The sequence below is a fragment of the Carica papaya genome, chromosome 3 (genome assembly GCF_054855325.1).
Source record: "Carica papaya isolate Zhongbai chromosome 3, ASM5485532v1, whole genome shotgun sequence".
In the NCBI taxonomy this organism is placed as follows: Eukaryota; Viridiplantae; Streptophyta; class Magnoliopsida; order Brassicales; family Caricaceae; genus Carica; species Carica papaya.
This window is the reverse complement of record NC_142311.1, coordinates 3,673,183-3,691,121: the sequence shown is the minus strand read 5'-3', so window position 1 is coordinate 3,691,121 and position 17,939 is coordinate 3,673,183. Positions and strand designations below refer to the sequence as shown.

General features: G+C 30.3%; 1 protein-coding gene across 1 annotated transcript; it reads left to right on the top strand.

Moving 5' to 3' along the window:
* Positions 1-3,383: 3,383 nt before the first annotated feature.
* Positions 3,384-7,562, top strand: LOC110814096 (serine/threonine-protein kinase 54). The gene is made up of 7 exons (XM_022041444.2): positions 3,384-4,218; positions 4,496-4,834; positions 5,275-5,396; positions 5,628-5,827; positions 5,920-6,094; positions 6,258-6,392; positions 7,074-7,562. Exons 2-7 carry the CDS (start codon positions 4,516-4,518, stop codon positions 7,278-7,280), a joined length of 1,158 nt encoding a protein of 385 aa, XP_021897136.1. The 5' UTR covers positions 3,384-4,218; positions 4,496-4,515; the 3' UTR covers positions 7,281-7,562.
* Positions 7,563-17,939: the final 10,377 nt, after the last annotated feature.

The window sequence follows — 17,939 nt, the reverse complement described above, 5'->3', positions numbered from 1 at the left end:
GGACTGCAATTCACTTGGTTTAGGGTCTACCAGAGTTCCCATAGACAATACATATTCCACCTTTCAAGGGCAATTTTTTCACGAAAAATGGAGAAGTGAGTCACCTTGTTAGATATTAACTAGATCACATACCTATTAAAATATTCGTTCTCACCAATAGGCTACCTTTACAGTAGGATAAACCTTTCCATTATGAGCTAACTTGAGAATCGCATCTATATATATTTTTTTTAAAATGTATTGCCCAAGCTTGATCTCTTAATGGACAAATTCATAGTAAATCTTGTAGTTCATCGACAAGGTTAAACAATGGAATATGGAAACATTCAGACATATTTCTTATATTTAAGCATGTTTGTATAACAACATACATAAGATCTAGAAAACACTCTAATATAAAAACTCGGTGCTTTACTCAAACCTTGAAAAGGCTATATAGACTTAATCTAATGACCTCCTGAATATAGAATATATGTTCTGTTTCTAGAAGAGTTACAGTCCATGACTTAGGAGAGAGGATTGTAACACTAGTTAATATCATAATAAGTGTAAAATTCATACTCATATTATCCATTTCTCTAAGATCAAGGATCAAGATAGTAACATCATTGAAGACAACCACTGGATCCAAAGGCTTGCTAAAAGCTTTTACTAAAACCTTAACATTGAGGAGATGGACCATTAACTTTAACTCTTAGAGGGAATGTATTAGCTTTGCTTTTTTTTTTTTTTTTTTATGGATACCTTAGACTTGGCCAAACCTATTGAATTTTGAGATCTTAAATGCGACTAAATCTATAGGTCATCTAAAAGCCCCTAAACCATATGGTCTTCATGATTATTTATATTAGAGGCACTAGGAGATGATTGGTCAAAATGTCATCGACTTCATTGGTAGCACCTATAAGAGAATAAGTCATATTGATACGATTAATGATAATGTGATTAGTCTCGTTCCCAATATGGAGGATGCTAAGACTTTTGTCAATTTAGTCTAATGAGAATAACATACATGTTTGCAACAGTGACAAATCGAGTATGCTTGATATGTTGGATCGTGATTGGAATATTAGAGTTTTTTTTTTATATCTATTTAAAAGATAATGTATGTGCTAATCACCTTGCACATTAGGTCAATAGGGCCCTCAATGGCCTCACCAGATTCTTAGGGCTCTGGACAACCTTGCATAATTGATTCAGCTTTATTTTTGTGATATGGCGTGAGTGCACATAGTGGGTCAATAGCCATTGCTACATATTTTATTTCTATTTATCCTTGTCCTAGAAAAAAGAAATTATAACTAATTTCTTAAAAGCTTAACTTTCAAAGAAATAGCTCAGCCTATAATTTATATTATATATTAACATTAGTAGATGATGAACTTAACCATATATACTACTTTTTATTTCTCGAATTTATTTTTTCTTAAAGAGTAAAAATATAAACTTAGGTTATATTTGTAACAAAATTTATAAGTTTTATAAAATTTATTAATAAATTCACATTAATCTAATTAGAAGATGGTAAAATTTTTCCGTCAAAATGAAAAAAAGAAATCTCTACATAAAAGTTTATGTAGAATTAGAATAAAACATCCTGCATTAAGTTAAATTTTTTAATCACTCAAATAAAAACACTTTCTTATCTAGTTAAATTAAATGTTGATTTAAACATAAATTTTTACAGAATTTTTTAATTTTTAGCAAAAGTAAAAAAATTACATTATATTCGCTTGTAAATTCACAAATTTTTAACTAGAAAATGATTTGAGTCATTTATTAGAATAATAAAATTTAAATTCATATGAAGCTAAAATAATATATTACAAATAAAATTATACGTACTCTTAATTTTTTATTGTAACAAAATTTATATATTTTCTAATTAAAATAAGCATAAATTTAAATGAATTCTGAATTATTTGAAGAAAACTTTGATAGTATACAACGCAAAATGGGCTACACCTTTGGCCCACTACTTGGTACGTGACTGACATTTGTCCACCAAAACCATGTTTCAATTCAAATTTTTTTTTTTTTTTTTTTATAAAGTTGATAATAATAATAATTATTAATATATTTATGGTAGATATCATATTCAGTTATAGTATGTTTAGTAATAATTAAAAAGTAAGTATTTAAATTCAATAATATTTTTATTTATTTGTATTTGCGTTTATGATCATTAATATACGCATTATTTATTTAATTATAAAAGTTTTGATAATTTTAAACATAAATTAAATTTCAAATAATTAAGAATTAGGTGGAAAGTTTCTAGTTGAATATATTATTTTTAAGAGTTATTTGAATTTACAGTTAATGCAAAAAATTTCGATATCAAATAATATAGAATTATTGAAATATTTTTATATGTGCATCGTGAATTCTTTTGGTAATATACATTTTAGCATCTATTATTTATACACATATATATTTAAATTTCTTGGGATATTTCATATGTATATATATTTTTTCTTTCATAAGAATATATGCATGTAATTTTAATTTCAAATAATTAAAAGCATACCCTTTGAAATAATTTTGAGTATAAAATACTTTTTCTCTCATTCTTTCTACTTATATTATAATTTCCTTTTAAAAAGGATAGGCAGAAGGGCCCTCAAACGACGCCGTTTCAACTCAGGAGAAAGGGGTTGGGCTCAAGAGTTGGGTTAAAATAGCATTCGCAACAATAATAATATAATTAGTTGTGAAGAAAATTAAGTTTTCTTACTTAAAATTTTTTCACAAATTCTTTCAGTATTTCATATGAGGAAATTAACTTATCATTCTTTTTTCAAAAAGATTTAGACGATAGCAAAAAAAAAAAAAAAACATTAAGTAATAAATAAATTAAATTATTTATTTATAATTTCAAAATCACACCATTAATTAAGAAAGCGTAATTTATTTATGCGTGTTGTTTTGAAATTAACACGGAAATATATAGAAATACCGCGTGTGCAAAATTTTCTAATTAATTCATAACAAAAAAAATCTTTAAGTAATAAATGAAAAGAGAATTATATATATATATATATAAAGAAATTAAGAATGAAAAATATAGTAAGGCAGAGAAAAGGGGAGGTGCATGTTATCCAACACCTAGATTTTCCAACGTACGTTAACTTCCATCCTCTTCTCCTCTCGTAATGATTTTACACTTTCTGAAAAATGCCTTTGCACTCTGTTTGGTTGTAGAGAAAATGGCATGGAGAGTGGGAGAAAAGGTTTAGTTTTTAGTTTCAAATTAAGAGGATTTAAATTAATATAATTATATTTATAAATTGATATTGGATGAGTTATTATTTAATATTAAAAAAAAAAAAAATTGTTCTTGAGGGAAAATACAGGTATAGGATTTTGAAAAAGTCTTTTTTGTCTCCTTTAAACCCTCCCTTATTAGGCAACCCCCGCGCTTTTCTCTCAATCTTTTTCTTCTCCCCTCGATTCATTTTTACAAATCTCGTCCACAAAAGTTCCCAAACGTTCTCATTCTCTCACCCAATTCCCCGCAAAAACCCAATCTAGGAGACTGGGATTTTCCTCCTCTTCCTTTCAGAATGGTGGTGTTTTGATCATGTGATGAGACTTTTTGGTCTCTGAATCTCATGAAAACTTTACACCACCACCATCTTCTTTTCTTTTCTCTTCATTTTATAAATTTCGAGCTCATCCTTCTCCATTCTATTTCTCCATATCCGCACTCTAATCTCTTTACTTTAGTTCAATTTTTTTTTTCTTATGGCACTTGGTAAATGGGTTTTGCATTTTGCATGCGTTATGCTCCGGGGTCATTTCCCTGTTTTCTGATTGTGGCTTGAAGGGTCGTTTTCCTGAATGTTTAAGTTTATTTCTTTAAGAGATAATGATTCTGGGTCATTAATCTTTGGTCGGATAATGACGAGAATTGAGTCGCTTTTGTTAGGGTTTACTTTTATATTTTAATTAATTTAACTATTAGATTTAAAAAAGAATATATGATTCTGTTCATGGTGGAAAAATTGTGGTTTTAAACTATGAAATGTTAATTTTATCGTACTACTACAGATATTCAAGCAAGGGTGTCTGGTATTTCTTATAGGTAGTATTTTTGCATATTTTGATTTTTGCGTTGTGGGGTCAAACTCGAGGGAGTAGGAATTTGAAGAGGAATAGAAGTCGGCTTTCCGATTTCTTATGGGATCAGTCTGGTTCTTCTATTATTTGGTTGCTGTATGATCTCGCATAACTTTCTGTGATTTTAATTTTATTATAGTTTCTTTTTTCTTGGTGAATTTCGATTTTGATCATTCGCCTTCGATGAGTTTTGATTCAAATTCAACAACTCTAATTATTATGACGAAATATTGAAATCCATTATTCTTAATCTTGTTGTTCTATCTTAACGAGCAAAGAAATACATCTGTATTTATGTTTTCTTTCTGAATTTTCGTTTGTTTGAAGGTGCCTTTGGTTTTTGTTTTCTTCTTTCTCTATTCAATAATTCTAGTGAGTTTTCTGGGTTTGAGAATGAATTTGGAAACAAGTGGAGAAACTGGTGTGGAAACACCAAAGACATCAGAAAGCCAAGAGGGAAAAGTGAATTCCAAGCTGAAACCAAGTGTTAGCAGCAAAGACATGATTTTTCGAGCTGATAAAATTGATTTAAAGACATTGGATATGCAATTGGAGAAACACTTGAGCAGAGTTTGGTCCAGAAACATTGAGAATCAAAGGCCAAGAGAAGAATGGGAGATCGATTTGTCGAAACTCGAAATGAAAAATGTTGTTGCTCATGGGGCTTATGGGACTGTATACAGAGGGACTTATGATGATCAAGACGTTGCAGGTAACTCTTTCTTTTTCTCTTTTTTCCTTTTTTCTTTTCTTTTTTGGCATTAACTTCATTTTCGGCTTTTGCTTGATTGCCATTAACGTGGAAGAAAGCAAAACAAACCTTGGTTTTATGTGGACTTTGTTTAGATTTATGCAATTTAGTTATTCAAGTAGTATTTTGTTTGTTGATTGTGCTCGTCCAGAAGCTGTTTGTAAAAAAGTCTAAGCTAACAAATGGGGCTGCCAACTTGTTGTCATCATATTTTAACTTTGTCGTTTATAATTCAGTATTCAATTTGAATGGGAACAAAATTTCAGAATTTGAACTTTCATTTTAACGCTAAGAGAAGTATATAAATATGTATATGCTTAATAAAATATAAGAATCAGCTGCCGAGCTTGATTGCTATATCTAATTTCTGACTATGTATAGTGTCATGTTTGATATTATAGTGAAAGTGTTGGACTGGGGAGAAGATGGTATTGCCAGATCGGCTGAAACTGCTTCCCTTCGGGCCTCATTTCGGCAAGAGGTTGCTGTTTGGCAGAAGCTTGACCATCCTAACGTTACAAAAGTACACACATTAATTCTTCAGTTTCATTTTTCATTTTCTTCATGTAGCCTGCAAATAATATATGCCATTATCTAGCTTTGTATAGCAAGCAAAATGATTGACATTTTATATATATATATAAAATGAATTGGCGCTATATATATATATATAGGTATAAATACATTGAGTTTGTTAGCCTACTAGCTAAACGAAGATGCTGTTTTTATTTGGGTTTCTGAAATTCCATTACAGTTTATTGGAGCTTCAATGGGAACTTCCAATCTTAAGATTCCAACAACTAATAGTGATCAAAATCCTCTTCCTCCCAGAGCATGTTGTGTTGTTGTGGAATATCTAGCTGGTGGAACATTAAAACAATACTTGATAAGAAATAGGCGAAAGAAACTTGCATTGAAGGTTGTAATTCAACTTGCTTTAGACCTCTCCAGAGGGTAAGTTTGGGGTTTTTCTCTTTTTTCTTGTTTCCAGATTTAAAGCATGTTTTAGTGATGATGGTTTTATATTTTTTATTTATAATTTGCAGCCTCAGCTATCTTCATTCAAAGAAAATTGTACATCGTGATGTCAAAACAGAAAACATGTTGCTAGATACTCGCAGAACTTTGAAAATTGCTGATTTTGGTGTTGCTCGTGTCGAAGCTCAGAATCCACAGGACATGACTGGTGAAACTGGTACTCTTGGATACATGGCCCCAGAGGTATACATCTTCTCTAAAAATTAACTTATTACTTTTGCATGCCGGAAAAAAGTTGACTCAGTTTGGTATGCTTGCTATTTTACACACACATATATATATATATATATACATATATATAGGGTCATAACATTTAGGCTTCATACTAACAAGAGATAAATTTTAGGTACTCGACGGTAAGCCTTATAATAGAAGATGTGATGTATACAGCTTTGGCATATGCTTATGGGAAATTTATTGCTGTGATATGCCTTATCCTGATCTTAGCTTTGCGGATATCTCATCTGCAGTTGTTCGACAGGTCAGTTTTATGTAGTTGACTGTAATATGTCTTGGCAATCTAATTTGGTCTTCACAATTTATATTATTTTTTCAACATCACAAGTTACATTTTCTTGGTAATCTATGATTAATATTCAATATGACACTTAGAGATTTTACTTTTGGTACAAGCATGTTATTCTAAAGCATGATCATGTATCTTCAAGTTGTAAAAATGCTGCATATCAACAATAGTTAAATTGAAATATGTATAAGTAGCATAACTTTATTAGATAATTGAGTTGGGTGATCGATTATTAAAAATGTTTATATTGAAAGAAATGATCAAGATTAGTTACTCTATATATTAAAAATATCCTAATTTTTCTAATGTGTTTTAAGTTTCTTGGCTATTAATCCATCATTAGATGTTTTCTTTCTTTTCTTCAAAAACAAGTTTGTCTTTCTAGGAGTGATGTTTAAGGGGATGACCTTGGCTAGACAGCTAGTAGGAAAATAATAGCAAACTAGATTTCTGGTAAAAGTTTTGATTATTTTTATGTTTTATTTCAGTAAAAATTTTGATCTTAATTAATTTTTCTTTAAGTAAAAGAATATTACCCGTGGGACATGCGGTTGTAATACTTGTTTTAGTAATGATTCCATGTTAGATCATTTATCATGATAAATGAATATGAAAACATGAGATTTTAATGGACAGAATCTGCGACCGGAGATTCCAAGATGCTGTCCGAACTCTTTAGCAACTATAATGCGGAAATGCTGGAACGGAAATCCAGAAAAACGACCGGAAATGGACGAGGTGGTGAGAATGTTAGAAGCAATTGATACAAGCAAGGGAGGAGGGATGATACCTGAAGACCAGGCTACCGGCTGTTTCTGCTTTACTCCTATTCGTGGTCCTTGATCCTATGCAAACTCTTCGATTCTTTTCTTGAGGATTTTGCTTCAGCCCGAAAACATGTTTGCATGAATTTATCAGCTTCTACTATGGATAGGTTTTTGTTTTATTTTTCTTTAATTGCAACAAATGCCTTTCTCACAATTAGTCAAATCTAGATTTGTTTTTTATTTACAGGGAGAAGGCTTTCAAATATATATGTAAGGAAAAAAAAAACCTACATTCCATGTTTGATTCCAGTTACTAGTGGAATATAATGAATGAGCAAGTGATTGACATCTTAAACAATTTTTTTTTTTTTTTTTTGCCATTCTAAATTTTTCAGTTGAGTATTATGATGAAGTTATGTTGTATAGATAATAATATGTTATTAAGAATAAAATTGTAGAGAATTTAGTTCCATTGGGTAGGTTGGTTTAGTCATTTTTTGTCTAAGAACAAGTAATTATGGTACCATAGGAGAAATTTTAAAGCTCTTTATATGAGCATCATATTTTATGATGGTACATTTTTGATAACCTTTTCCATTTATGTCTCTAAATTTGGTATAAACTACATTTTTGATAACCTTTTCGTATTTTGATTTGAGGACATGAATAAAGACATGACTTATTTCCATTACGGCTAATTGGGGACAGATTCAAAAATGATGTAAGGACATTGTAGGAAAAAAAGAATGAATAAGCAAAGAAATATATATATATATATATATATATATATATATTCCCAGTGAAAGTCACCAATTCTAAGCAAACTTACATATTCATATTATGTATGCTACTACATATGGTTGAGCATGTCGATATTGAAAGAATGTCATCCAATTGAAATTTGATAAACATAATTAGAACTACGAAAATACTAGATTCCTTACAAGGAAACCCAATTATTCTTCTCCATTAGGGTATAATAACTCGGTATAGTTTAGTGAATATTTTAAGACATTTGATCTTGCTCATCCAAAAAGTTACGTCTCTCCAACCGGTCTACTTATAACTCATATAATCTATTTTTTTATAAATTTTCTATAATTATAGATCATATAAATTTTAAATAAACTATCAATATGAGTCAAAAATTATTGTAATTAAATAAATTATATAAAATAACAAAAGTAAAGAATGAGATAAAAGTAAATAATTCTCGAAGGTTTAGCCTTTACAAATATTCATTCTCAAAGAAATAAATAAACTAGAATATAACTTGTGAATAAGTATACTCTTTAGAGGTTTAGCTTTTTTAAGTATTCATTTTATATTGTAGGTTTAATGTAAATGAGTATAATAGAACATTAACTTGTGAGTCAACCAAAGATATTTGAGATGAATTAGAAATAACACATGAAAGAATAAACTAAATCAAAAGGTTTAAAATAAATATGTTAGTGAGTAATTACGAACTTTTCAAAATACATGAAAACAAATCCATCCTAAACGTATTTATAAGATTGATTGATCTCATTAATAGTCTGAACTCTCTTGGAAATATTTACACTAATAGTGAATTGATGAGAAAGGTTCTTAAATGTCTACTAAAATCATGAGGTGCTAAGTTAACCGCCATTTAAGAAGTTAAGAATCTCAACAAGTTGAGCCTTCATGAACTTTTAGGGTCACTGCTCACTTATGAATTCACTATGGAGAGGTGAGAAGATGAAGACAACAAAAAAAAAGTCATTGCTCTTAAAGCTTCCACATTAAGTATGAAAAGTGATGATGAAACTAAGGATAATGGAGAAATGACATTCCTTTTGAGAAGATTTATAAGCCTCATGAAAAGAAAAAAAAACTTGGTGGAAAGAAGCTACCACTAATGAGAGAATCAAGCAAGAAAGATTTGATGATTTACTATGGGTACAATAAACCAACACGCATGATAATTAATTGCCCTCAAGCTAAAAAAAAAAAATTCAAGAAAAAAGCGATGTTAACTATATGGATGAAATTCTCTCATTGAGAAAGAAGATTAAAAATTTGAATGGTATACTTACCAAATTTGTATCAGGAACATAAAAATTAAATATGATCTTAGCAAACCAATTAAATGTATGTAGTTAAGTGGGACTTGTGTATATGATCTTTTTGAGAAATAAAAGTTTTATAAAAATTTCTTTGTGAAATCTATAAATTTAAGTAGTAAATCTATTAATAGTAAATTTTTGCAGAAAACGAGCACATTTCACACTCATACTTCCATTAGAAAGAATAGCCATAATGGTGGGAAAATATTAAGGTTCTAAATGGAAGATAGTCTCTGATATTCACAAACCAAAATATTTAGGCATCAAAACCTATCGAGTGAATACATTTTCTTGTAAATATGCTTCAAATAATCCAAAGTAAAAAGGCGTTGGTACCTTGATAAAGGTTGCTCTAGGCACATGACAAGAGATTAAGATGCTTTCAAGAAGCTCAAACTAAAGAAAATAGGAGAAGTGACATTTGGCTGCTATAACAAAAGAAAGATAATTAGAATCAGTAAAATAAATAACAGTTCTACCTCTATTAAAAATGTTGTGCTTAAAGAAGGTCTTAAGCACTATTTATTAAACATTAGTCAACTGTGAGATAAGAGCCATAAAATTGTCTTTGAGTCTAATTATTTCTTTATTATTGACATAAAAGACAACTCAACCAAATTTACTGATCATGAGCAAAACAATATATATGCGACTTGCCATGATGATTTCCTACTTCATTTAAAACTTATCTGGTTACTCGAAATGATTATTGTTGGATGTAGCATAGGAGGTTAGCTCACATTAACATGGATAAAATCTCAAAACTCTTTGAGAATATATTGGTTAAAGAGCTTTCTAAAATAAATTTTAAAATGAATAAAATTTGTAAGGCTTGTCAATTAAGGAAACAAACTAGAACTTGCTTTAAATTTAAAAATGTTGTCACTATTACTAGCTTACTAGAGTTGCTTCATATGGATTTATTTAGACCTACTAGGTCCATAAGCATGAGAAGACATCAATATGCTTATGTTTTAATGGATGATTATTCAAGTTACTCTTTAGTAATCTTTCTTACTTAGAAAGATGAGACATTTTACGCTTTTAAAAACTTTTGTGAGAAGTCCAAAATGAGAAAAGGACTAAAATGGTAAGCATTATGAATGATCATGATAAAGAATTTGAGAATCAATGGTTTACTATATTTTATGAAGAAAATAAAATTAATCATAAAGTTTCCTCTCATAGAACTCTCAAACAAAATGGTATAATAGAAAAAAAAAGATCTTTAGAGAAAATGACTAGTTATATGATATGTAAAATAATTTACCAAAATACTTTTAGGCAGAAGTGGTTAGCACTACTTATTATGTAATAAACAGAGTACTAATTCATCTATTGCTAAATAAAACATCTAATGAGTTTTGGAAATGAAAAAAAAATCAAATAATGGTTGTTTTCACACTTTTAGATATAGATGTTACATATTTAATAATAATAATAAATACAACATTGAAAAATTTGAAGTTAAATTTGATGAAGGAACTTTTTTAAGATACTCAACCTTTAGTAAAATGTATAGTCTTTAACAAAAGAACTCTAGTAGTTGAGAAATTTACGAATGTTATGTTTGATGATTCTATTCATCTCTCGAAATAAAAATGATGAAGATGAAGGCATAGGTAAAATGCACTCACTGGAAAAAAAAATTAAATATTAAAGAATCACCGATTGACAATAGAAATGACAATAAGGAGGAAACACAAATGTATCACATAACTAAAACCAAGAACAAAAAAGTACATTAAGGGTTATTTCAAGATTGGAGATATGCAAACACTTATCCTAAATAATAAATTATAGGTGACACATCACATAGACCGAGAAATAGGAGTGTCTTGAGAAATATATGACAGTTTATTGTCTTCATATCTTAAATAGAATTAAGAATTTTGAAGAAGTAAAAAATAATTAAAATTGGATAAGTGTCATGCAAGAAGAATTAAATCAATTTGAAAGAAACAAAATATGGAATCTAGTATGTAGATCAAATGATAAAATCATTATTGAAACTAAATGGGTACGTATGATAAAATAGAGGAGAATGGGATAGTAACTAGAAATAAAGCTAGATTAGTGGCAAAACAATACAATAAAGGGGAATGAATCGATTTTGAAGAAATCTGTGCTCACCTAGCTAGATTGAAAGCTATAAAAATATTAATAGCTTTTGCTTATGTAAAAAATTTCACTCTTTCAAATAAATGTAAAAAGTATATACCTAAATGGCTTTATAAAAGAGGAGTTTTTTTGTAGAACAACCAAATAGTTTCATAAACTCACTTTTTTTTTTTATCATGTGTAGAGACTTATTAATGCCTGGTATGGTTTAAAACAAGTTATAAGAGCTTGATATTAATGTTTTAGTAAATTTTTCTTTAAAAAAGGGTTTGTAAGAAGACAAATTGATAATATATTAATCATAAGGACTAATAGAAAAGATATATTTATTGCTCAAAAATCTATACGGATGATATAATCTTTGGTACAACTAATGAAAACATATATAAAGAGCTTTTAAAAAGGTATGCATGTCGAATTTGAAATGAGCATGACGAGAGAACTTAATTATTTTCTATGCCTACAAATTAACAATTAGAAGAAGGAATCTTTATAAACCAAAACAAATATACTAAAGATCTCTAAAAGAAATATGACATGCAAATTTTAAGGCAAGGTCTTACTCCCATGAGCACATCCACAAAGCTTAATAACGATGAAAATGGAAAATCTATCGATAATAAACTTTATTGAGACATGATGTGATTTCTCGTTTATCTTATAAAAAGTGAACTTGAAATCATGTTTATTGTGTGTATATTTTCTTGCTTTCAAGCAAATTCAAAAGAGTCACACTTACATGTCGTTAAAAGAATATTTAAGTACTTAAAAAATACATTATCATTAAAACTATGATATTCACTAAAAAGTTACTAAAAATAGATAATTACTCTGATGTCAATTATAGGGATGTACAATTAATAGAAAGAGTGCCAGTGGAACGTGTCAACTTCTAGAAAATACTAGTCTGACGATTGGAATAATCAAGTTTTTGGTTCGAACTCCCTTCTTTATTCGATTCTCTATTTAGTTCCACCTAGTTTTGATCACCTTTATTTCTAAGTAAACTATAAACAACATTATCATATCTATAAATAGAGATCATTATAAAAGAAATAGTTGAAAGCTTCCATAGTAAAAGTAAGATCACATATCCTCCTCTTTAAGATTTCTATCTCTAGAAAATCTTTCTTTCAAGAGTAATAATAAGCATATTCTTCAGCATCTTTTTATAAAGTAAGAGCAAAATCATGAGCATACTTTTCACATTTTCTTTGCACGAGTACTTATTACCATAAAATATAATCATGAAAATGATAAGTAAGAAAATTTAATATAATTCCAACAATTAAATATTATTTGTCCACATTTTATACTTTTAAAGTTAGAGTAATTAGTTCATCGTTATTTATCTTAATGTTATCATTTTTTTTAATTATAAATTTTCATATATAAACGCATAAGAAGAGTGAGATAGAAGATCGAGCTTTATTTATATCCCTCAAAATGAATTTTAAATGGCCGGTTGCAATTTTTAATTAAAATTTTATTCAACTATCTTTTTACGTGGTATTCATTCATATCTTATTAAAATTATTAGTATTATTACTAATTATTTTTTTTTTTAAAAAAGTGAAAAAGATATAAATGAGAATAAAATATTTAACCAATTGACATCTCGATTTTTCTTTAGCAAATTCAAACATTTTTTTTTTTATTTTTTTCATTTTGGATACTGTTGTAAGCTTAAGTTTGTAGTAATGGATTGAGTCTAAACTGAACCAATTAAACTTGGTATTCTTTAGAAAGTAGAAGTTCAGAAAGTTTTCTTGATTTTGCGTAGTTGTGCCTGCTCGGATCTCCTAATCATTCCACTCAAAATTAGAAACCGACAATTACAAATTTTTAGAACTTGAAAATGATGAGTTTAAGTAGTAAATAAAATTAATCTTTATTATTGGTAACATTTAAACAAAGAAAAAAATACAATATTGAAGATTACAAAATGAAAAAAAAAAAAAAAACCCCACATACAAATTCATTTATATATATATATATATATATATATATTTTAAGTATATATACATATATATATGTGAAAATACTAATTGTTTAATTAAAATAAGATAAGATAGAAGAAAACATTATAATTACAAGGGATTGAGCAAATTAAATTCTTTCGCTTGTCCTAAACGAAACTCCAAACATTCATTAATGGTGAGGATTATGACTGATGACTAACATTTTTTGAGTTGGAATTCCCCGCACGGCATGGATTAAGCGACAATTACAATCTAATTTCTTTTGGTTTTCTCAAATAACAACATATATGCAAAGATTAAATCACCATAAAGGCAGAAGAAACCATCTATATGGGAAATAAAAGTATTATTTGAATGTTCTAAGTAAAAGTATTATTCACCCAATATATATATATATATTTTAAAATCTAAATGATCAGTTTCTAAAAATTTTAAATTTAAATTGTTAATAACATATTATTTGAACCGTTATATAAAATTTAATAATTATATATATTTCGAATGTGAAATTAAGATATCACAATTTCACAATTCAAATCTTTGATGTACTCGTCAAAATCATATATCACAAATCAAATTATAATATAAAAATTCACAAAATAATTTAATTATTTTATTAAAAAATTATTTCATTTAGTTTATTTTCATTTAATTAATTTTGAGGAAAAAAAATGAATTAGAGACGAAATTGAAAATATTTTTTTTTTAAAAGTAAAAATTTGAGTTCGATGAGTATTTTTGAAAAAAAAAATTAAAAAAATGGGGTCAAAATGCAAAGAGAGAAAGTTCGGCCGGAATCCCAAAATTGGCTTGAATGAGTTTTGGATAGTAATTTTAGAATTTTTTTGAGTATTTTTAGGTATATGACGAGTATTTTGAATTTCATAGGAAAAATTCAAGAAACCCAATATCCGTTAGAAGGCGTAGTAGATAGCTCGACGTCTCAAAACACTGATCCGGGTAGAGATCTCTCACCCTATTCTCCGTTACGGTAAATTAAGGCTTAACGATGTATAATTTCATGTTTTCATAAAAAGTTAGAAAATCTTAAAGATAATTACAAGTTATTAGTGGAGTCAAAATCTGGTTAGTTCACAATTATCTTGATTTCTTGTTTATTTTTCTTTACTGTCCTACTTGTTTGATTGATCCACCGTATGATTAAAATTATTACTTTTAATTACTTTTCTATTTATTGATTATCTGATCATGATCTTTATCTAATTCGTTGATTTGAAATAAATGCCCCAATTACGTTTCTTAATTGTTAATGTATGAAATTGTACTGTTTGCTTAAATGTCGTTTGATTGATATGTGAATATACAATAAAATATTGGTATACGCTTGTTGAATGTTTGTTGATAAAAATCTGTACGTGAAAGACTTACTGGGTACCCGAAAAAAGGACGGACAAGCCCAGTACATAGGGAATCTTATTGTGAACGTTACCTCAGTTGGACGGGGCTAAAAAGTCGCTTACCATAAACGTTTGGTAGATATGGTTCACCTTTATACCGAACGAGATATCGAGGTAATGGAATATTTAGCGCTCATTACCGGACGTGGTATGGAGATGACCGGTTGATTGTTTAAATTAAATATCGGGTTCACGGGTAGGGGAGACACCCCTATGGACCCCCAAGGGTACCAATAAGCAGGTAAGAAAGAAAAACTATTATTTCTTGTTCTCTTATGCGTGAAAGTGAAAAATGGTATGGATATGGTTCTTCATAAGTTGTCTTTAAAAAACTTGTTATGGTAAGTATCAAACAAGCATTTTCAAGTTTAAATGTATTTAAATAAAGCAATGGCTCCATTAGTTATTTTTCTGATTTTTTTACCAATATTCAGTTTTTCGTATCTGTGATTAGTGTGATATTCTTGCTGAGCTACTGTAGCTCACAATTTTATTAATTATTTTAGATTAAGAGGACCAAGATCTAAATTTCAATTAGCAAGAGGGTAGTGAGTAGTTCACTATTCGAACTCCCTTCAAGTGCTAGTGAAGGTTATCATAGGATGCTTAGTTATTCGCTTTTTATTTTATTTCTTTAATTACTATTTGTATTTTAGAATGGACATTTTCGTAATCCAACTGAGTATTCAAAATTATTGTGTAAGGAATGTAAACTTTAACTCTATTATTCGCTTCCGTATTTAAATTATGAATTTATTTTCACTTAAGTTTCGAGTATTTACAGTTGGTATCAGAGCCACGTTCATTGGAACCATTCCTTGCACAAAGACTTAAAAATATCAAATACAAACTATCACTCAACATTTTCTTGTGAAATGCAAGTACAAGAAAATGAGGAGAGGAAGACTCCCACTAAACCGAGCAGCTCGAGATGGCTCACTTCAAGAGGATGTTGACCAACTTTTTAAGATGCTGGAGAGACTCATCTCTATCTAGTAGGTCTAGGAGGAAAGGAAGGAGTTGCCTGACCCTCCTCCCCCACTACCACAATTTGAGCCACCCTTGCAGCAGGAAGATCTGGAGCCATCCCGGTACAACATTGTTCATCCACCGTACAATTCGGTACCACCGCAGTACAATCTAGTACTTCCACCGCATCATCCAGTACTGCCACATTATAACCTGGTGCCTCCACCATATCATCCGACACCACCACAGGGCCACTCGATCCCTCCTTAGCACAATTTAGTTCCTCTTCCACATAACCTAATTCTACCCATAGTGGACACAGACTACATTGAAAAGTACAAAAGACTAAACTCATTTACCTTTGTAGGGGCATCCTCTTTTGAAAAGGCCAAGTATTGATTAGCTGAGACAGAGAAGGTCTTTGTGACTCTTGGAGTGGTTCCCAAATAAAAGGTTGTATTTGCCACCTACATGCTTATGGGAAAGGCAGGCCGCTGGTGGTAGCTCAAGCAGGCCATCTTACCCGTTTCACTCACTTGGAAGCAGTTTCTGATGACCTTCAAATTAGAGTACCTCCCAAAGCACCTCCAACATTTGAAGGAAATGGAGTTTACACACCTAGTCCATGGTGATATGACTGTGTCGACGTATGTTCGAAGGTTCTTAGAGTTGGACCGGTATTTCTATGAGAGAATGATGGATGAAGGCAGGAAGACAAGAAAGTTCGAATGGGGCCTCCGTCTTGAGATCAAACAACAACTGTACGTATTTGAACTCAGTATATACTCAGCCGTTTTGGCCAAGACACAACTAGTGGAGAGGAACCTTCGCATCTTTTCTCCAGCAGTGGGGAATCCCAGACCTCTAATTTCACAATGCAAACTAGCACTAGTTGCATCGGTTCAGTAGAACAAGAAGCCTTGGCCAGTGACTCAAGCTCTTCCTCAAGCTCTAGTAACTTACCAGTACTATGGTAAAGATCATGAGGACCGATCCTGCTATCATCTCGATAATACCTGTCGCATATGTAGGAGTACCCAACACTATGCGAGAGAGTGCCTGTGGAATCAGAATCAGGCCAGACCTCCTATCTAGAGCAAAGCTTACAACCTCACTTAATAGGATACTGAAGTCAACTTGGATGTGCTATAGGGCAAACCTAAGAAAGAAGTTTGCATTTAAGAAATTTTGGTAGTCCGAGACTTCTCTTATGTGTCTTCTGACGAACTACCCGAACTGCTAGTGGATAGAAAAGTTGAGTTCACCATAGATATTCAGTTTAACACTTAGTCTATCTTGGTGGCCCCTTATCGCATGAGCAGCATCGAGATGAAAGAATTGAAGAAATAGATCAATGAATTGTAGGACAGTGCGTTCATCTAACATAGTGTATCTCTTTGAGGTGCTGAAGTCACATTTGCAAGGAAAGGGGATGAGATGTTACCATTGTATATTGACTTTAAGGATTGAACAAACTCACGATTAAGAACAAGTACTCCCTCCCTATAATTGATGACCTTTTTTACTAGTTAGAGGGTGTCCAAGTCTTCTCTAAAATAGATTTGCATTTAGGTTACCACCAGGTAAAGATCAGGGAAGAAAACATTCCCACGAAAGATTTCAGAACCAGGTACGCACATTATAAGCTCCTGGTCATGCCCTTTGGGCTAACCAATACACCAGCCATTTTTATAGAAATGATGAACATGATTTTCAGATAATTCCTAAATCAGTTCGTTATTGTGTTTATCAATGATATCCTGATCTATTTAAAGAGTAGAGAGGAACACGATCACCACCTGACTTAGATTTTGCAGGTTCTTAGGGAGAAGAAACTGTATGCAAAATTGAACAAGTGTGGGTTCTGATTCGAATAAACTACCTTTTTAGGATACAGCATATCAAGGGATGCAGTATTAGTGAATCCCAAAAAGTTGAGGTAGTGCTTGGATGAGAGAAATGGACCTAAGTCAATGAGAATAATAGATTATTAACGCAGATTTGTGGAATGATTTTCTAGTCTAATTGCTCCTTTGACTCAGCTCACAAAGAAGAATATTAAATTTCAATAAAACGAGAACTGCGAAAAGAGCTTTACAGAACTCAATAAGCGGTTGACTACTACATTCGTGTTGGCTTTACCGAGTGGGACATA

What these genes read in the sequence shown, in the direction of transcription:
- LOC110814096 (XM_022041444.2), top strand. Translation starts at nt 4,516, where the DNA reads ATGAATTTGGAAACAAGTGGAGAAACTGGTGTGGAAACACCAAAGACA. An exon ending in TGATGATCAAGACGTTGCAG is followed by an intron (nt 4,835 to 5,274) that starts GTAACTCTTTCT and finishes TTGATATTATAG; the next exon opens with TGAAAGTGTTGGACTGGGGA. An exon ending in GCTTTAGACCTCTCCAGAGG is followed by an intron (nt 5,828 to 5,919) that starts GTAAGTTTGGGG and finishes TATAATTTGCAG; the next exon opens with CCTCAGCTATCTTCATTCAA.